Source organism: Aphelocoma coerulescens, chromosome 8, assembly GCF_041296385.1.
Source record: "Aphelocoma coerulescens isolate FSJ_1873_10779 chromosome 8, UR_Acoe_1.0, whole genome shotgun sequence".
In the NCBI taxonomy this organism is placed as follows: domain Eukaryota; kingdom Metazoa; phylum Chordata; class Aves; order Passeriformes; family Corvidae; genus Aphelocoma; species Aphelocoma coerulescens.
In genome coordinates this window covers 16583433-16605719 of record NC_091022.1, presented here as the reverse complement: position 1 = coordinate 16605719, position 22287 = coordinate 16583433, and the positions used below count along the sequence as shown (strand labels likewise).

At 40.6% G+C, this 22287-nt stretch overlaps 1 protein-coding gene across 2 annotated transcripts in view; it reads right to left on the bottom strand.

The window, feature by feature from the left end:
• TGFBR3 (transforming growth factor beta receptor 3) overlaps nt 1–21651 on the bottom strand; it is a 115883-nt gene extending 94232 nt beyond the window's left edge. For both annotated transcript variants that reach the window (XM_069022793.1, XM_069022794.1), the window contains exons 1-2: nt 21463–21651; nt 7881–8056 (exon numbers count right to left, since the gene is read on the bottom strand). In XM_069022793.1, the coding sequence (XP_068878894.1) occupies nt 7881–7941 (61 nt within the window). In that variant the 5' untranslated portion in view covers nt 7942–8056; nt 21463–21651. The remainder of the gene's footprint in view (nt 1–7880; nt 8057–21462) is intronic.
• Nucleotides 21652–22287: the final 636 nt, after the last annotated feature.

Genomic DNA, 22287 nt, shown 5'->3' with positions numbered 1-22287 from the left:
AGTCCAGCTGGTGGTCCAGCATCCCTGTGCTCTCCTTCAGGACTCCCTGCTCATGGCTGAGCCACAGCTGGAAGGAACTGCTCTGACAGCCCTAACTCGCTCCACCCTCTCCCAGAGGTCCTTCAGACACAGGCATTTACAGTCAATCCCCACAGAGGATGAATACACACACATCGAGTCACACAGGGCTGCTGTGCCTTGGCTCTATGAAGAGTGCACATCACTCCATGGGCAGGAGAAGACTCCACCATGGTCCTCAGACACAGCAGCACCTGTCCAGCCATGCCCTGAACCACAGGGAGCTTTGATGCTACAGAGCAGATGTTTCTCAAGAGTAACCAGGAACTGCCCATTTGGAATAAACACAGACATCCAAAAATACATAAAATGTGTGACCATTGCTTTTAAAGTCCTTCATCTTCTACAGATTTCCTTAAAGCAGCCCCAAATTTGCAAACTGAACTATGCTAAGCTACTTCAGCAATAGCTAAATTTTCAAATAACCTTTTCACCTTTATCCACTTTCATGCAATTCCTGAAGTCTAAAGAATCACCAAGGCATTGTGACACTAAATGTCCAGTCACCCCCCACTGATTTTTACACACTAATGGAAGGGACACAATCTTGTGAAGGAAAAAAGTCAGCTTGACATAGTAGCTAGAATCAAAGTAACTTGAGGAGCATCTCTAGTAGGACATATGTATTACTGCTCCATTTAAATTAAAAGTAATAAAAAAGAAAAATTTTATTTATTCCAAAACAGATTGCATCAATCATCCTTTCCAGACACAAGGCAAATTTAGTGATCCAGGAAATGAAGAAAAATAAAAGAGGAAAAGAAGAGAAAATAACAATGAAAATAAATTTTTCACTCACTCTCAACTCCAACTGTTAAGAAAAATGCATTAATTTAAAATTTAAAAAGAAAACAAAAGAAAAAACAACTACCAAAACACCAAACCTACTTCAGATGAAAACAAACTTTTCGCTGAAGAGATAAAATGGCAACAAACCTTACATATGTTTCCATCGCCCAACCCCGAATTCCTTTATTTGTTACTTCTCTGCACTACTTCCAATAATGAGAGTAATGACATTTTCAGTTTAGTTATTTCCATCCCTGACAGGTAAAATCCCTTTTTTTAGTAAATGCCTATTAGTAAGTCTCACAGTGTGGAAGCTGCCAAAAAAAGGAACAATAGCTCCATCTTTTATAAAGTACACTTATGAGGAACAGCACATTGTGCTTAAAGCAGCTGCACTTCATGGCATTATTAAAAACCTTTGCTTTTGTCACCTGGGGTCAAAATTTATCCTTGGTGAAATTCCATTGACTTAAAACAAGTTTACACCAAAGACAAATCCAACTCAATGCCTTCAGGTAATGAAACATGGCACAGTCTTTGTGCTAAATATATATTTTTTTCACTCCAAATTCATCTCTCCTATGACAGCCTAAGGGACTTCAGTTCTTTCTGTTGTTAGCTACAGAGGATGAAATTATTTCTCGTCTTTGAAAAGGAATGTGTCTGATCCCTATATTTTCTCTACACTATAATACAACCAGTAGCAAAATAACAGCATTGAATCATACAAGCATATTGCAGTGGAAGGAGCTTATAAAAGAAAAAGACTTGCAAAAATTCAGTACAATTTTCATGTGAAAATAGCAATTGTTCTTCTAATAGCAGATGCTTCATTTCTTGTTGAGACACCCCAGGATCACATTCAGGAATGCTGGGTTTGGGGTGCTACAGCCTTTGAAGCCTAATCTTTAGTTAACTAAATATGCCCTTTTCACTTTTTTATTAATTAAAGGGATCAAGGGTTCATGTTATTTATAAGACAAATGACAGATGGAGAAGCTAAGAAAGAGTTAATAAGGGCCTGCAATACAGAAAGGATATTAAAAGATCTACAAGCAAAACCTCAAATCCCAATTCCCTTCAGAAAACAAAAGAATTATTTTTAGCAAAGTATTTATAAAATAATTATGTGAAGCTTAGAATTTGTTAAAGACAAGTTTCTCTTTTAAAAAAAAATGAATACATTTCCTTAGAAAGACAAGGATTAATGCCATTCCCCATTCTGTGCTATAAAATTTTCCTCAAAACTGCTTTTCATCAGTGGAGTACTTCCCTCCAGAGACCCTCAGTAATGCTGCCATTTGCCTGCATCTATGCAATTTGAGTACTGCATTATGGGCCTCATAGTTCCTAGGATTCCTTTGGCATCACCCAGAGTCAGTTTTAATCAAAGAACCAGATATTCATGTTTAGAGATAATGCTTGGGTTCAGCAAACACTTCAATATACACTCAGCTGTTCTGCTGAATCAGGACCCACAATCCCACATCCTACTGCTCCACATGGGTGCAGAATTGTGCAGAATTCTGCTAAAATTCAACTGTTTTTAGCTTAAGAGCCTTGCTGATACAGGAAAAATGAAATCTGCTCAGTTCAAGCCATTCCAAGTCTGTGATACAATTACCTCTTTGAAAATACATAACCCTTCTCTGTATCCTGACTCTAAATTCTTCAGAATTTTTGTGGGGGTTTGGAAGATAAAAAAACACTATTTATGCATAAAGCACATAGAAATGGCACAGGATTTGGCTCAATTCAGTTGTTGAAAGACAGACAGATGACCAGATTAAAAATGTAATTTACAAAGGATGAGATCACCATGCAGCAGAAAAATGCTGAAGAAACTCAAGTCAGGGGACACAGATTTAGTCTAGCTTCCGAGTTTTAATCAGTCTTTGTATTTAAAGTGCTCACTTAAAACAATTTACTGCTTGAAAGTTATTATGGTCTGTGTGAAATTAAAATTAACTATCTTTTTTAATGTATATTTTGGCATCTCAAGGTTACCTCACAGAACTCATTGACATGAAGTTAGGAATTCATCATTTTCCTCCCTATCAGATAAACAACTGATATTAAGAAGTTTCAAATCACCATCAGGGTGCTGAAAGAATAAAAAAATGAGAACAATTTCCACCTTTAATAGCCAGTCACTGGTTTCTCAATAGTATTTCTCAGAACTGAGAGCACGTTAGCCTCCCATGAAGAGGGTGACCACTCCCTTGCAGGCCCTGCAGGAGGGCTCACGGCCTTTCCGACATGGACAGCACATGAACCAGCCCTCTGCTCCTCTAATTCTCTGAGACTGCAAATCTTCAAATGTTCTTAGTGATGGTTCATCTCATCCTAAAAGGTTTGAATACCCAGACCATAAAGGGATAGGAGTAGGTGATTTTACAAGGGAGGCAGAAGTCAGCTGATTATGAGAAAGTGAAGGGAAAGGGAGGGAGAGAGTGAAATCCTCATCCATTCAAAAGCTGCAACCAGCCTGTGCTTTACTTCAGTCCTAGGAATTCAAGATCCAGCCTCTGTCCCTTGGTTCTCATCCTCTAAACAATTTAAACAAACAAAAAATTCCACACCTCTGGCAACAAATACTTGGGGAAAAAAATTAAAATTACAACCTAATTACATTTGGGAAATACCCAGCAACCACTGTTTAAAATAGAAGGAAATTTGTGTAACTCCCAGTATTAATTTCTATTTTTTTTTAGATCATGTCCTTCACCTTCCAGTTGAAGGTTTTTCTACTATGCTTTGAAGAATCCTATATTGCTTTTGGAAACACAGTGTTCAAGGTCAGGGGAAGTTCGTCTTAGAAAAAAAAAAAAAAGTAGATGTCATGACAAGGCCTGTTTCTTCCTGTTGTTATGCTTATTAACATGGCACCCATCACCACCATATCTGGGGGCACAGATCCAAATGATACATGAGCTTGCAAGTGGACAGTCTTACTGAAAATGAAGCACACATGCTCCGAACAATGTAATATCACTTTTAAGAACAAGTATGTAGAAAGAAAGAAAAAACAGCTAGGAGTACAGTAGAGTGGAAAACCAGGGAATAAAGAGCTGTTGGAAGAAAACCATAAGACAGACCTAAAATGAGCAGATAAACCAGTAACCACGGTATTACAGAAAAAAGGTAAATTCTTGAATATATACAATTCTTACAGGGTCTTCATCTGCTTGACCACAACCATGAAACTCTGTCATAAGGAGAGAGGTGTCTACAAGGCAAGCACAGGCCAAATATCAGGGGGGTTGAAGGAAAGTGAACATGGCTACATGGGCAAATTCTGGTTGGTATCAGATGCCACAGCTGCACTGCTTTCTCAGCAGCAGGGATGATTTGCACCAACAGAGGATCTACCCCAGAGGCTGGAATGAGAACCTTTGGCCAGTGCAGATCCAGAGGCTGTATCACCCTTCTGTCTCCTTTCCAGCTGAAGAGTAATGCAGCAAAGAAAAAAGGAAAAATAGAAGTTCAAGTTAAAAAATGTTCCCATTCCTTCACGGAAGGACCTGTCTTGCTGAAGGTTTGGCCCTCAGGGTCTAGGGCAGGTATGCATTTCAGTTGTCCTCTAAGACATTTTATTAAGACATGCATCATGCACCCAAGTGAACAAATTTGCCAGCAAGTAAAATAAGTATGTTCCAGCCTTTGATTTAAGCCACATTAGGACATAATATTTTTGCTCCAAGATTACAAAGCCAGACTAACTTAAGAGGTTATCCAAGGCCTGGATAACTGTGTGCAGTTCTGAGTGTTTGTATGGAGTTCCTACTGCAGGTTGCCAGACCTTAATTTAATCCCACTTCAAAAACTTAATTCCTTCAGTCAGGCAGATAGCTTGCCAGCAGTTCTTCTCTCCATCCTGCCTCTGACTTTTCATGAAGTAGAAAAATCTCAGAGTAATCAAGGTTTTCTTTACAGTGTTTTTCTGTCTAATTGAAGCTGTATAAATATAGGCTTACAAGAAATCCACATACAAGACGAAAGCAAATCAGATTCACATAAGCATTTAGCTACATACATCCAAGTACTATAAGAAGGTAGAAAAACAGGCAAATATTCTTTGAATATTTATATAGACCATTTTCAACGCCGTTAGTGAGGTGTAATCTTCAAGCTATTGGCATGAAAAACATGCAAGTCTGTGACTCATCTTTGACAATCCATCTCTGTGCATCATGTCATGTAACTCCAGGGTTTTGGGGGTTTTTTGATATATTTAACACATTAGTACCTTAAAGAGCAAGAATAAAAAGAAAGAAACTAAACAGAACATAGATTCTGTCTAGAAGCTCACTTATACTGAAAATACAAGAATGCTGAAGATATTGTAAAGTCAGAAAAAAACCCCCCTAGACCAGTAGCAACAGTTTCAGTGTAGGACTGGCAAACAAAAGAAAGGTGTGCTCTGCTGCAGCAGCCTGACTTCTTCAGAAACAAAGAGCAAGCTGGAAAAGGGCTCAATGTATAAAAATCAATACCCTAGGGAGGTGGCATGCTGCCCCCTGCCTCCCCCAGGCTCCACCACAAGCATGCAGGGATTTTATTTATACTTCTTAACTTTATTTAGACTTCTAGTTTTATTTATACTAGTACATTAGTGGTTCAAGACTGAAAGAGCACGGGTTCTGTACACTGGCAATTAAGAGCCAAGCCTGCAGTACCCTGGCCATCACACTGACCAGAGCTCGGGGGCCTCTGCCACAGCTTTTTCACGTGACTGGAACTCATTGCTTGCTCCCACCTGTTCTTCACCTAGAGACACAAACTCCCTGCATTTAAAGTACAAGTGTTTGCATTAACAGGACTCGAGATCTCAAGTTGCAAAAGCTCTACCTAAATAACCTTCAGAGAGCTGTCCTTCCTTAGTTTTAATTATATCTGCCTGACATCTCTTTCCTCTTCATCATAGTCCATCAGTTCTTGCTCTTATCTTACTGTATTCATTATGCTCTGTAAAGGACATTAACTAGTTGCTCTCATTAAGAATTTATTGAAAAAATTTTAAAAGCATGGAGGAAAACCAAAATACAAAGGCAGGTACAGCCAGAAACCACAAAGACAGTGCTTCCTCACCTTCCCCCAACAAACTGTGACCCTTCCTACTCCCTTCAGGCTAACTTCTTCCCATTCAGATAGAGGGAAGAATCAGTCTCCAAGAAAGAAAGAATTTGAAATTAGCCTTCCTCCAAGCAGGGTACTGGACTAGACTTCCAGAGGTCCCTTCCAGCCAAAATAATTCTGTGACTCTACTTATGAATAAGCATCTGATTGAATCCAAATCTTTTTTAAGAGTTTGTTTCAAGAATATCTGCCAGAGGAAAACACAGAATTGGGGAGTAAAACCAAAAAAACCACAATAAATTTCAAGACAGACATGTTTTCTGAACACTGAATAGCTTTCTAATAGTAGTACAATTTGATAACACTTTTAAATCAGTGAGTTTTAATTAAAGCTGGTGTTAAGAGGTAAGCTGCCTTGTTAGGCAAGCATTCTCCTCAGCAGCAAAACAGAATTATGGTTGTGATCAATTAAAAAAGCTTTTATTTTTTGCACTGGCACTTCCTTTTAGAGTAGATTTTTACACATCTAGAATGATGGGATTTGCTCCAAGTAATGGCTCTTCTCAGCCAAGAGCAGCATTCATGTCCTCAGCTGCAGCCGCAGACACACTCAGACACACCCGGTATTGCTGAAAGTCTGTCTGTAACGAAGCTGTTGCAAAATGTTAGCATCACGTACTATTAAACAATCAAAGTTACTAATGTTGGATGGATGCCTTCAAGGAGGTCAAACCCAGAGAAAGTCCCACAAGGCTTGAGGGCTTGAAACAACATAATTTTCCATGCTGAAGATGAAATGAAGCCAAATTGTAACACATTTAATTGCTCAGCCTTGTCTCTTCCAAAGCTGGTCATCTTTTCCACAGTGAGGACATCTCAGATTTAAGCAAGCCATCTGTCCACTTTTCCCACTGTCTCATTTTGACTAGCTGTATATCCACTTGGCCTCTTCTCCAAAGACCCATGCTGTATACAAGCTGGACACATAAGAGGCTTCCCCTTGCAACCACAGAAAGAACTTTGACAAACAAACATACTGAGTAGAATCACTTCAGTGCTTGAAGAAACGACACTATAAACTATGTACTTGAACTCCACAGATCTTTCCTTTCTCTGTCATAAGTTATTGCAACATCCTGTTTTCAAAATCCCCAGCTAGGCCAAAATGTGGGACAGCAATCCCCTTAAACGGCAATGCATGTTCCTAACCTACAGGAACTCCATTAACACTGACAACTGTTATTAAAAGGTTTTTGCCATCATCACTGATGGTTAACTATAAACAGATTAGACAACTGTCAGGAATGACCGAGGTGAGGTTTATTCCAATAATCCAGGAAGGATGGACAGACTCGGTGATGTATTATGAACCTTACTGGGATTTTGAGAGATATATTTTTTATAAAGTCAAATAATTGGGTCTTAATTTCAGATTATAGGTCTTGGAGGCAGCATGGAGCTGAGCTGGTACACCCTTTCAGCCCAACTCTAGAGAGACTCTAGCAGCCTCAGCTCCACCAGCACAACCCTGCACCTAGGGAAATAAATCCAGCTTCTTGACAGAGCCAATAGCTCATCATGCTGGCAGAGCTACCCTGCTTCCACTCCCAAAGGCTTTCATATCAACCCTCCCCTTTATAATACATGTGCACCACGCAATTTTTACAAAATAAATAAGTAAATAATTGACATTATTACTGCAGTTCTTAAATTAAGGGTGAACATAGGTGCAAGAAAACATTCTTATAGGAACAGCATTGTTTCTCACATCATATATGATGCAATTATGATCACAATAGTTTTATTGAAAACCTAGACATAAACAAACTTTAGGTGACCTACATTTTTTCAGCATGAAAAAGTATTTTTGATCAACAATTCTAAATATGCACGATCAGTTACACTGAATGCATGATTTACATAATACCACCTACCTGCAGCTGCAAAGCACAAAACGATCAAAGCAAACACTGAAGTCACACAACTTGACGACATTTTTGTAAATGCTGTGTCTTCTCAAATCAAGTTCCTTTGTAGCTCTTCATGTAGATTTACTTTCTTTGAAATTTGTGGTGTGCTTTGAAATCAGATCTTCTGGACTTTTAATTGCCTACAGAAAGAAGTAAAAGTAAATATTAATACAAATACAACTTACAGAAATGTTACTAGGTATTTAAAATTATCTCTCTTTTAAGAAGAAAAACAGAACTCTTTCTCAAAGGACTACTAGAGGAATGCATTTTATATTGCCAGATACCCTAGGTACCAATGGCGTAGTACTCTTCCCCCTGTATTTCAGTACTTCTTTGCAGATGTTGCTCCCTTATATTATACACTGTGCAAGTTAGGATCTACTTGGAAATGAGATCCCAGAGTCCTTTCTGTCAGCTAATACCAAAGTCCCACTTGAAGCCTGCCAATGGTACTCACACTCTCAGACATGTTTATTTTAAGTAATCAGACTTTCTCTGGGGCATATGAACACTTTTTGCTTCGTTATCTGCTGCTACCTTCATTATAGCATGGAGAAGTGTTTCACATGTGCTCTAGCTGGTTTACAGGTAACTCGATTTAATTCATCATTTCTCAGTATGACAAACTGAAAACTTTTCAATGCCACTTGACGCTAAATATAAACATAAAACTGTTCAGAATCTTTATTTTAAGAGATTTCAAGAGATGATATACCAGGTCCGTTAAACAAGTCTAGTGTGCTATACTAATAAACGACAATACAGCTGATGCCTGCAAGCCTTAAAAACATTGAAAATTCTGACCCCAGAATGCATGCTGCAGATTTTGGAGGGGAAATGCTTAACCAGATCCACAATATCCTCTTCCACCTTTTTTTAAAAATCTATTCTCAGTCATTTAGATGTCTAGAATCAGATTACAGACCACAAAGGTAAAGAACCAGAATGTCAGTATTGTGTTCAGTCAAATAAAAAATTGTATCTACTTTACTTCATTACCAGCCTTTGGGAGCAGGTGACAGATGGTGCCTTGGCAACCACTAACACTAACCATAAAGCAATGCAAGCAATTACAAACCCCCATCATGGGACTAAGTGATAGCAAAATGCTGAGTCAGGACCAAAAAATCTAAAACTGTGGCAACATGAATACTATTTAAAAGGTTCTTGCTGACATTAAAATGGAATTAAGCACAAGGACAAAAGGCCAGATTCTGCTATACAGTGTGTGCCATGTTGGGCACCAGCAAAAGTCTGCTCAACAAAAAACCTCCACCTAGACCAGCACTCCTTGGGCTACGAGGAAAACACGAGAAACTCCTCTGCAGCATTTCCCCACGGGTTATTTAGCAGGGACGGCACTGCTTTGTGTGCAGGGAGCTGCATCTACACACCTGAAAGGGCTGTCAGTGCCCAAGGCCAGAACTCCAGCCTCCAAGAGATTCTTCACTTGGCACCCAACTCCTGGAACCTCCAACTGGTCTTGGCAGCTCCCCAGATTCCACCTGGGAGGTGGGAGGAAAGCCCAGGAGCAGCTCTGCAGGCTGCTGGGAGCACCCAGACACACACTTCTGCAGGACAGCAGTGTATGGGGTGAGCAAGGAGCTGACTATCTGTCACAACATGGGGTTCATGCAGGTCACTTTCAAGCTCAGTGTCCCACGTAAGATGCACTTTTGGCAAAATGGCAAGACGTGACAAATACTGAGCATCATTTGGGAAGTCAAATATAAATTGGAATAATTTACTGCTATTTCTCTAGATGAAAAGAAACCTAATGCTACCTGGTGATAGTATTCAGTTGCCAATTCAAATTTTAAATGCTGCCATAAAGAAAAATTATCAAATAGAGCAAATAATGAGGTTTCTCATCAGTGTTATCTATAGAAGACCATCATAATGTTCTGCAAGATGTCATTTGTGCAAATAGGCAATGAAGAAGCATTCTGAACCCCAAGTTACTGGTGTGCAATCATGTCACCACCAACAATAACAAACACAAGAGAAACCAGAAAAAGAGCAACTACAGCACATACACATATATCAAATAGAAAACACAAGACATGACTTTGATCACTGTTCCATCAGCACAAACCTCTCATTCTGTAGTGACATTTTTATAAGGCACCAAGTTGGATAGAAATAGGGAACACAGGGAAAAAACTAGAGAGAAAGCAATGCTGTTTAGAATCCCATTCTGACCTGAGCATCTAAGTCTGTTAAAATGTCAAGTTTCAATTCAACTTTGATGAAAGTCTTTTTGAAAAAGATGATTTAAAAGGCAGAGAGAACACATACATATTTCTGTCTGTAGGAGTGATTTGATTCCTACCACAACCCACTGACCAATACATTTCCATGGTATAACTCAGAGCTGCCAGTATATGATTGAAAAGCCCTAAACTTCTACCCTGATTCTGCCAGTTCATGAAGGGTGAATAATGAAGACTTAAATGAAAATTTGAAAGAGCTTTCTGAAGAGTGAGCTCCCTTGCTTGAAGACATGCATTCACAAACTTAAAAAGGAGGGCAAATAGCAAACAACATGAAGAGGTGACAAACTGACAGTCAGCTTCATGAATTTAGGATGAATGATACCCAAACTGTCAGCTTCGCAGCTGCAATTTAAGCCAGAAGACAGACACTGCTACTAATAACTCATTTAAGAATAAACCTACTAAGCAGGCAATTTTTCAGTATTTTGCAAAACCTGATCATCCTCACTTATGACAGGAGTCAGCTACAAAGCTGCTATTAAGTGACCATCTGACAGTAGCAAACAGAAACAAACCAACAACAAAAAAAAGAACATGAGAAAATTAAGATGTGGTGCAAAATCTGCCAAATTTTGCTTCAGTGTAAGGCCTGCTGTCACTAAAAAAATATGTGAAACCTGCAAACTAGGAAAAGTAGAGCCACTCCACAGTATAGGAAGACATTGCCTTTGAAATGAGAGAAGAAAGCTGTGCAAAGGGATAAGGAACATAAACTATTTATCCAAGAAGTAAACACAACTGCTAGTCAACTTGAGATTAAAAAGAAATTTCCAAGAGAATCATCTTTTCCTTTGGGGTATATCTGGGTGGCTATTTTTGTAAATGAGGTCACAAAAGGGCATATTAAAAGTATAACCAAAAAATCCCCATGTGGAAGAGAAAGAAGAAGACATGAGAGCTTTGTGTTTACTAAATATGTTTTCATGCCAATGCTTTATACTACGACAAGCTGCAAGGAAGGCTGGCAAAAGAGGGCACCTGAATCAAAACCACTGAAGAGCACAGGATCATTTTCAGTGAAATTTGCTGTTGTAAAGGCCACTAGTCCTGCTAAAAGTGAGTGTCTAAAATGCACAAAGACCCTGTTTCATTGAGGAAAAAAAAAAAAAAAATATATATATATATATATATATGCAGATCCAATCAGGAAGGAGTGCCACTGGGAACATCAGGAAGAATCTTACTACTACTGCATTTTATTAGTTTTGAAAGAAGACTGGAAGAATGGAAGGGGAGAAAACACATTTTGAAGCACATAAGAACAAGGAGAGGAGAAAGCATAAGGTTTTAATTTGGTTTCATCTAGGAGCCTCTGATGCCCATGAGAATTTTGATACACAAGGCTTAGCTAGAACCCAGTGAAAAGCATGGTGCTTTTGAAAGATACCAAAGTGTGCTGACTGGAAGGACAGATCTCATTGCTATGCTAAGCTAGAGGACAACAAATGCTCCTTAATTCAGTGGTATTTAAAGCAATCTAAATTCATTAGAGCCAGCAGCAGACAAAGTACAAATCACTTGAGTGCACTACTGTTTTCTCTCTGCCTTTCACTAACAGAAATAGTTTTCTTTGTAAAAATCTGCTACTCATCTTCCTCAGAATTTCAGTCTTTAGATTTTTTAAAGCTATCCTTTGAACTAAAAAGTCACCTTTAATACTACAACAAGATGGAAGAACTCACAGGTTACAAGCACGATGCTTACTCAAAAAACCACTTTTCTCTAAGGATTTTCCAGTCCTTACTGACAGGCACTCCCAAGACCATAAAGCTCTGTGGCCTATGGATGACTTGTTACTAAGAAATCACATGCCGCACTGTTCTGCCACTAGCAGAAACGTATCCACCCCCACACCAGCCTAATGCTCTCCAGAAAGGGCACGGGACTCTGCTCTAAAGTGCTTGAGGAACTATAAATGAAAATGAACAAGTGTACACCCAGGGATTAAGCTTCAGGACATTTGAGCACCTTTCTGCTCAGTCCAGTTCTGTCCTTCTACCCAAGTACCTATTATGTACTGGGTCTTCTTGAAATCAGCAGTCTCCTTAGCTTCAACTTTTGCAAACTTTTTTTCTCTTAGTAAATTTATTTTTGCTTACTTTTTCAAAGCTTCGCTGCCCAGTCCAACCTGGTGGACTGAGCCACAGATTCTGGGGTGTTTCTGTTTCCTATTAAAGGCTTCTCTAGAATAGGAATTTGCCACATTTCTTGCTGAATTGGAAACTTACTGTTTTATTTACCCCTTTTATTTCTGTTGCCTTAAGCCCCTTCCCCAACAGCCACCATTAACAGCGCCATTAATCAGCGCCTACCTTTCCCATACAAGTTCTTCCCTGCCTTAACTCTGTCCTTCTTCTTGTCTAAACTTTTCCTTTACTGCCTGAAGAATAACTTCCACTTCCTCTCCTCCTTATCAACACGGACTCTGGTAATTCCCTCCTCTTTCCATGCGTAGTGCCAGAGGTTGCACAGCTCTCTACAACACTGCTAACAAACACTTCTCTACCAAAGCAAGCCAAAAATCCTTCTTCTGTAAGTCACATCACAAGTCCCAACAAAGTGAATGGGGATACTTGAGCAAAGCCAGCAGGATCTGTCCCTTTGTGTTGTTTTGCCATAGCAACATGAACCCAAGTTTCTAGGCCATCCAAGGCAGCCTTCACAGCCAAAGCTTTTTCACTTTTTGTTTGCTTGTTTTACGCATGGCAACCATTTCACTGATTTAACCGGTTTTTCTCCCACTTGTCCAGGTTGCTTCCCTATGTGAATGCAGTGAATGCATGCATGCCATGTGTAAGTAAAAAAAAGCAACCATTTGTAGTCAAGTACACCCATTCTCAAGTAAAAAAAACCCAACACAATAGTTAACTGTATGAGTAGTTCTATAAACTTAGGAATAGCACAGTTTTTGGAAGAGTTTATTTATAACCCTACTCCTATTTAATATGCATTTTTGAAGATACCTTTTTTTTTTGCTGACATTTATCATGTCAATTCCGCATGATTTGTGGACAGAGAGGTTGGAAAGCTGATTAACAGGATTAGAATTAATGTTCATGTGGAACTGAAAATTTTTACATATTTTTAAATGCCTATGTCCAAGGCATATACACAAAGTCCCACCATTCAGAACTCAAAATAGTAACTTATTCATAAACTATAACACAGATTTTGGTTTAGAAACAACAAAGTGGTTTCATTTTCAGGGAATATATGAATAGTAATAAAACTAAAAATCCTGACATATCAAAAGCCAGGGAAAAAGTAACTCTGATGTCCTGCAGTTCACATGCTGCTGTGCTTGTAATGGGACATTTCAACAAGTCACAGTTAAAGGCTATGGGAACTGGAAAAGTGCCAAAGGAAGATGTTTTATGCCATTTAGCAGTTGTGCCCCTCTATTCCATGTGATTTTTGTTTTAGTATTTTGTTTATTTATTTTCTTATTAATGTATTACAATGTCGCCTGCCAAATTACAGGAAGAAAAATAGACACAAATAAGTCCACTAAAAATGTGAAACCATTCCACCTATTTAGTAATAGTATACTGAGGTAGATTTTGTTACCTGGTACATATTTGGCCCACAGCTGGAATGAAGCCCCAGTTTGGATGAGAGCATCTAGTCTCAGCATCTTTTTATAACCCATTTTTCCTTCAGCTTCACAACTTTCTTTTTTTTTTTAATCACCTGATTTTATTTCTGTGAGTTGAGATGACAGCAGACACTGGAAGTTTCAGCTGAAGAATCATAGCACAATATAGCACAAAAGTAAGAGACAGTTTACAGAAACAGGACAAAAATCATTCTGTTGCCTGTTCCCAGGACTTCCCTTCCCCCAAACATGGGGAGGCATACAGCTGCATCTTCCTAGGCTGAGGGGCAAGGTTTTGCTTACCAAGTGTAAACAAGAGAATAGTCTCTTACAGGATCAGGATGTAGGAGGGTTTCAATAGGTGGAAGGGAAGGAAGTGCATTCGGGCATCTTTAAAGAGGAAGGAGTACACAAGACTTCCACAAGGAGTAGTCTGGAACAGATTGCTTTTTGACAACAGCAGAAATTCCTAGAGGTTACTGAACCTCTGCAGGAGGAAGCACAGATGGTACTGCGGACAGAGTTTAACAAGACCAACACCCTACACATAATCTGAGGACCAAATCAGAATTTTTTTACTTTATCGTAGAGCCCTCAGGCACTTCCTACATCAGGACATTTCTAAAGGGAGTGGAGAAAACAAGATGCTGGGATGCTGTACAGCTCTAATACTGTAATAGCTCAAGCAATCTGCAATCTAGCACCAGCTTCAGCCATGTATTTTCTGTGCAACTCCCAGGTAATCTGTTCTTTCACAAGCAAAAAAAGTCGTAACAGGACCTCACCTTGGCCACAGCAGCACCCCCTTAACAGCTGCCTAGAAAGACAATAGTACTTTAGGCATTTTGCTTCCAACTTCTAGTTAGAAGATGGATCTTACCAGGAAATACCAGCAGCACAATTATATACCATCTTCTTGATACACATTCAGGAAGCAGAAGGAAGAAAAAAAGCAGAGATTACTAGAAACACACATACCTAAAAGCATGGCAACCCAAGAAATATCAAATGTACATTTAAATAAAACTCAAATTCCCTATTAACCAGTAATATTTCACCACAACTAACAGGAACCAGGCTCATGTTTTTTAAATGGGACTTGCTGCTTCTGAAAAGTTTACCCTAAAACAAAAACAAAAGCACTAGAAATAGGAATCTTCAGGAGGAACAAGATCATCATAAATTGCATGAAAAAACATCTCTACAAACTCTTCTTCTCATAGTTAAATTTCTTTGGAGTAATTACTTATGTCTTTTATTGTTTCTAATTGGAAACAGAATAAGTTTCCTGGCACTGAACTATCTTACTCTTCACAAACACAGCAGCAGCCAACAATTTTACACAAATCTAATTTATCTTAAGTTTTACTTGGCTGAGTTTCTAATTGCACACCTAAACTAAACAGATAACAGCTCTAATGTACCTATCAAGACAGCTATAACCCTAGGGAAGGCATCTCTGTGGAATTGAAGCCACAGCAGGATGGAAAGTTACCAACAATTCAGCAAGGCTTCTTCCACTCAGGGTCAAAGATTTCAGCAAATTGCTGTCAATGAATGCTTGGAGCTGTTATTTTTTTCAAGACTGAACTGCAAAACCTTAGGACTGCATCTAGAAATATTCTACCTAGAACCTTCCTACCAGGAAAACAAACTAAGTCAGTGTCTGGTGGATTTAAAATCTTGAAATGACATCTACACCTTTAGAAAATTAGTTTTGAAACCATGACCTGTAAATACCTGAAACTGTCTGGGTTCATTGTGAGAAACCCACAAAAAATAATGATGAAAAGCAAGACTATAGCATTAAACATAAATTCACTGTATAAGGATACAATCCTCTTTGGGAAGCAAAAAACAAACACAAAAAAGGTAGTTAGTAAATAAGTGAACAGGACTGAAAATCAGCGCTTCCCATTACAGGGGAATTGGATGAGGTGATACAAACCAGCCCTTCTCACTGCCATGGGCCCTTAGATACTACAAGATGTAAATTAACAGGTTGAAATATTAATTACTAGGTATTTTAAAGTTAACTGCATGCATAATCAAACCCACATTTTGGAAAAAAGCCAAACGAAACACAACAAAAGAAGCATGTCTTTTGGTCTCTAGAATAAGGTAAAACTCTAAGAGGCAGGTAGATTAATAGATTATTTCTTCAGGTTGCTAAACAAGAATGCAAGATAAACACATTTACCAAAAGTTAACTGTTAGCCACTAAACTTTCAGCTGCACATCTCATAGGAAACTTCTCCCACACAAATAGGGAAGTCCTTAAAGTGACACACAGTTAGAAGAATGAGTCAAAAAGAGTTTCCCTTTGTGTAGGGGTGTCTACCCTTTCCCTGACTGTCTGTCAAATAACTGGTGTAATTCCATTTGTTGAGCAGAAAAACACATTCAGGTTGGAGCAAAATTTTTTCATACAAGTTTTTATTTATAAGCTCTTCACTGGGGATTTGTTTCAGTCAAGGTATGAATCACTAGAATGTTCCACTCAGAATGGAGATACACTCCCATAAAATCTTTACCATTCAGAATTTCCTTTGATCATTTTACGTTAAACATAAATGACAGCTGTAAAAATCTTTGGGCAAAGGTATAGGGAGAGGGAAAACCACAACAAATTCCTGTAGTCATATAAATAATCTGTGCATCTTATCTGCCAGAAGGAAATTGCTACACCTCATCACTGGAGTGAACCAAATCACCAGATCTACAAGTATTCAGAAACACTGGTCATGTTAAATGCTGGAGAGAGGAACTAATCTATCACAGAATACAAGCTGTACATACTGGAGGAGTGACTTGGTTCGTTAATGCAATAGCTTTACTACAAGAAAAGGCCCATCTTTTCAAATACTACAACAGCTGCTTCGTAAAGTAAAACAGAATTTTGTTTCATTATCAAAATCGCATATCACACGTGCAATAAAATACTACCATAGTTCTTAATCACACTGTGTCAAATGCAGCTACAGTGTAACAACTTACTTGTTAAATGTAAGACAAAAGAGGACATATCAGTCTTCAATCCACCTCCAGCTTCTTGGCAAAGAAATACATTAATTCAGCAGATTTATACTACACAGTAAGCTCACTGGATACTTTGGGATTTTTTTATTGTCCCTGACTCACACAATATAACTCATTGATTTCCAACAGAAAATACCTGTGCTTACAATGGAGAATCAGAGAATAAGTGAATTGCCATTATTCTTTAGAATCACTAACACCACCTTATGTATCACAGCCCCTATTGCCTTCTATGTAGAAAAACAACCTACATAGTAGCTCTATAATTAACCTGTTTCAGACCTAAGACCTCTAGATAAGCTGTTTTCCTGCAATCTAAACAGGTCTCTTGCAAGGTCACAACTGAAATTATTTAAAAGAGAGGCACTTTCCAGCTGACTCTCAGAACCTTACAACATCTTGCAACAGGAAAGAAAAAAAGAAAAAAATCTAAATTTGGCCAACTAGTGTACTGAAATTAGACAGGCTATTAAAGAGAAGTGCTAAATATAATGCAATTAAATTTGTTAATAATAAGCAGTTATAGCTAATTTTAATGCACGATTCACAAGATGAAGATGAAATTATTATTTTCACATTTTCCTCAAAAACACCATTCATTTCATTATGCATACTAGCAGACTTTCCTAGGCATAATTATTTGTAAGCAGTACAAATCAACAGTTATTACACTTAAAATGCAATATATGAAATGTTCTCTGCTGAACTTGACAAATATGAGTACTTAGATAATCAAGGTCATAAAGTAAGTTCTTAAAAAAAAAAAATCTATTTTGTGACATTTGAAATAAAAAAACATGGAATATAAACTGAAGCTTTAAAGTCCCTCTTTCAGTGATTTTCAGAGAGGTGTAAATCTCTTTCATTTTGGCTATGACAGGGTTAATTGTTGCTGTAATAGCACAAGAAATGCTGCTCTATTGGATGACTGCCAGCACATAAAAATGCGAATCCACAGTTATGGATAAAGCAATTCCAATTGCACTACTTTTTGCTAGTACATTTTTATGGCAAAACATGCTTCTATTCATGAAGTGGCTAGAAACTAGCATGCCACTTTTAATCACCACAAATATTACTGCTATAGAAGTAATGCCTATTTATAATACACAAATATTTTGTGGAACTAGATCAAAAGCAATGTGACTGCAAAGACATTTGCAATCTGTATCCCAGAGAGTATTTTCTGAGATTCACATAAATGGCCCAAGACTTGGTATTTCATGTCTTAAATGTTAACAGAATATTACTGGAGGTATCAAAGAAAGGCACTGTAAGACAAAGTAGGCAAAGACTTACTGCTATTTTCAAATCCCATTAAAACAGAAATTTCTCTTTGGCTTTACAAATTACGCATTTCAGCATCTCAGAGAACCACCTGGAGAGAAAGTATGGGGATTCCATGAAAACAACAGAAGAGGGAGATTGCCAATGGAATTGAACATACACCCTTTTGTACCTTCAGTAGCAGGCAACATCACATAATGCTCTTAGAGAACAGTGCATGGCCATTGAAATATGCATATACTTCTTATACATTTATATGTATTTTATACCTCACTATGCAGTCAGTGCCATTCTAGAACCAGAGCTTGCATATCCTGCTTTAAACCTGACCTAGCACTGTTAATTTCAGATGAACTTTACAGTGCCTCTACTTTCTCTAACACCTAATGCTAGTGGAATATACAATTGTTATCACTCACGAGCAGCAAACTGGCTACTCTGCAGCAAATGTTCCTTGGCACGTTTTTATCCCACCATTAGTGAAAGGTGGCTTAACCCCAAGTAGAAGCAAGATTCTCACATTTACTGTGGGTAAGAGCCTGTTCCCCAGCTCTGACTGGGGAATAGCTGACACACTGCTAATTCACATTCTTCGCTTTGCATTCAGCCATCTGTTTGTACATCCACACCTTCAGTATTTGCCATTTAGCTGCACCAGACTTCACAGACCAGAAAGCAATATGGACTGGTGCAAGCCATCCACATAACCTTCCTTGGCAACAGTCTTTACATCCAGTACTCCTGGTACAAGGGACTTCATCATTATGCCAATACGAATCAAAAAGGAAAACCTTCATTGATCTGCACTGGGACTGTCAGTTGACCTCTACAATAATAAGCTAGTAAGTACTTCTTAAAACCTAAGAGAATTTCTAAAAATATTTTCTCTTATGGAAATCCTAAATACTAGAAATAGTTTCTTGTGAGAATACAACTGCTTTACAAGTCAACTTGAGCTCTCAAGATATCTTTATATCATAAATGTGATATAGTAAGAGCTCCACTGTGAAAATATTTTGTCTAGTTAAATATCTGAAACTTTGCAGGATTGCTCAAAATATCATTTCTTAGGTTTAATTCACTTCAAATATCTTCAAAGAGAAATTTCAGTCAAATAAACCTCTAATGTTTTTGCAAGTCAGTAATGGCTAATATGACAAAAAATTCCATTCAGACGAATGGGAGATATGCCTGCTAGAGGAAATTTATAAACAAGAATTTAAAAATAATGTGTTTATTTCAATGTAAGTGGGTGTTCCAAGTAAATTGATATTCACATTCTAAAGAAATAGTATCAAAAGTATAAGCCCAAAGTTTTAATAAATTACAACTATGGTAGGAAGAGAGACTTTATAGACAGAAAGTTTTGTGTTCCCCCTGCTGGTTTAGCAATTGGCTTCAAAACACTGTTCCTGAGGCAGGCATCAAGATGCTGGGGTACGGAAAGATGTTTTGCATGGCAGGAACAAAAATTGAAGCTTACTTTTTAAAAGAATCCACATCCTTGATGGATATCATTTACACACTTTGACTAGATGAGGCTCTGGACACACAAAATGTGCATCAAAATCAACAATGTAACAAGATCTCCCCAGGGACAAAAAGCGTGCCATGAGAGAAAAATTTGAAGCGTCACTTTAAGATTAAAAAGGCTGGACTGAGCAAACAATTGGGGGAAGCAAGTTTCAGAGTAAAGGACTCTTCACTGAAGGAAGCCAAAGACCTGCCCCCCCTCCAACACACGTCCCTCCCTTCCTCCCCCAGCCAAGCACCAGCTGCAGCAGTTGGTGTCGGCCCAGATCTGCACTCAAAGAGCAACTCCTCCTCAGCTGCAACTCAAGCCCTGTAAACTTTCATGGGTTAAACTGGAGCTCTTCAAATGAATAAACATCTTCTATTAACATTTTACTAACAGTCTTGTTGGGAATACTTTGACAGGACAGCTGTGCAGTGCTAATTAAAACCCAGCTACCAACTCATGCTGTGCCTGGCATTTGTAGAAAAAAAGTATGGACTGTAAGGCAAATAAAGTAATCTTCATAAGTAGCAATAAACAAATAGATTTTGTCTTGGGAAGGCATTTCATTTACACATGTAAAGTCTTTCACATATGAAACTACAATAGTATCAGTCCTCTGGGTCACCATGAGACAAACCTCATTGATGAACAATTAATGAGCAGGCAGCTCTCTCACTTTGGGTTTTCTTCCCAGTGGGGGTCTAATACCAGCTGCTTTGACCTCACCAAACAAAAAAGAGATAAAAGCTTAGATCGGTATAAATGCAGACCCAACCAGAAAAACTTTTTCTTAGAACAAAATCATGGCACTTGATTGTCCAAGTGTCTCTCTAATAAGTTACAAACACTGTCAGAAAGTCTCTGTAAAAAAAATGAACTGTGCTGATGATCATACATTTGAGAATACTAAATTATAGCAAATAAATTTTAAAAGCTACAGCTTAACAGAACTGAGATAAGTAGATTTACATCTGGTTACATCCACAGCAAGTGGGAAAGGCCTAACTGCACACGCACACTATGCCTGAAGTAAGTCCTTTTTTTTTTGAAAGGGACAAGAAGTATCACCTCCCGTGCTGTTTGACACCAATGACAATGACTTTGGAATTACAAGTGCACCTGAAACTGGGGAAAGCTCGTATTTTAAAAGTTACTTAATTCACATCTAGCTTTGAAGGCACATTCTTGTTATTGCTAGGAGAGATGTACTCAGAAGCCTGCAGTGACTTGACTCCAGTGCATCCCCTGCAAAATATGCAACAGTAACTCCCACATGTCAACAACTCCTCAGTGAAATAGCAATGAAGGGACATTACAACTGACCTTTATATTATTCTCACACTAAACTCACACTCTGCTCGTACATTGCTGAGTTCTCACCTGATCTCATGAAGGGTACGAAGACAGACACACACGCACGCACGCACAGCAGTGCGAGCATCTGCAAAGGGTTTCGCTCGGTGCCCGTAACTCGCCCAGCACGTACCAACCAGCCGGACACCGGGACTACGCTGGGACACCTGTGGCTCTCCCCCGCCAGACGCCCACCTCTCGGCTCACCCCTCAATTCCCACAGGGAGCCCGCAGCTCGCACGGTCCGAGGGGCGACCCCGCTGCGGGCGCTGCTCACGGCACGCGCGCGGACACTGACCGCCCCGGCAGCTCCCGCACCCGGCGGAGGCCCCCGGGACCCTCCCGCTCAGCCCGCGCACGGTGACACCTCGAGCGGCGCACACCCCGTGCCCGCCCCAGCGGACGGCGCATCCCTGCGGGGCGCCCGGCCCGGAACGCCGCTGTCGGGGCGGGGGTCGCGGCCGCCGCACCTACCTGGCGGCAGGTCTGTCCGCGCCGCGTCCCGCGGGGCAGGCGCGCAGCAGCGCGGCTACGCCATGGGCACCGCCGGCCGGGCCGGGCCGGGACAAGAACGCAGCCCTCACCAAGGCCGCCCAGCGCCGGCCACTGCTGCCCGGCCCGCGGTACGCGGAGGAGGAGGCGAGGAGGCGGAGGCGAAGGAGGCGCGTGTGCGCCCGCCCGGCCCCCGGCCCGGCAGTAACCCCGTGGCGCGCGGGGCGGGGCGGGGCGGGGCGGGGCGGGGCGGGGCGGGCGGGCGCGGGCGGTGCCGCCATTGGGCGCGGGGCGGAGACGGCGCCGTGACGGCCGCGCCCGCCGCCAGCGCCACCACCCCTCGCGCCCGCGTGCAGCCAGCGCGCACCGCGGCCCCCGCCTCTCCCGTCCCGTCCCGCACCTGAGCCCCGCCCGCCCTGCCGGGAACCGTGGGGAGGGTCCCGTGGGGAGGGTCCCGGGGTTGCACAGGGCCCAGCTGTGCTGGCAGCCATCGGCTCGAAAACGCCCGCGCAGCCGGGGAGAGGGGCATAGCGGCGATAGACCCCGCTCACGGCAGCGGGAGCCGACAACGGCTTTAAGCTACCGGCCTCGAAACCGCGTGAGGCCGCCGGGCACCGCGTCCGTAACGGAGCCTGGGCTGCGCTCGACACCGGGCCCAGTGTGAGCGGCGGTGTGACGGTGCAGGCCGTGCCCTGTGCACCGAGGTACGTCCCTGCAGCCCCCGGGTGGGCCCAGCTCCCACCGGCGACTGGCGCGGAGCGCGGCCCCGGCCGCCCCCTCAGTGCTGCCACCCCAGCCAAGGGCCGC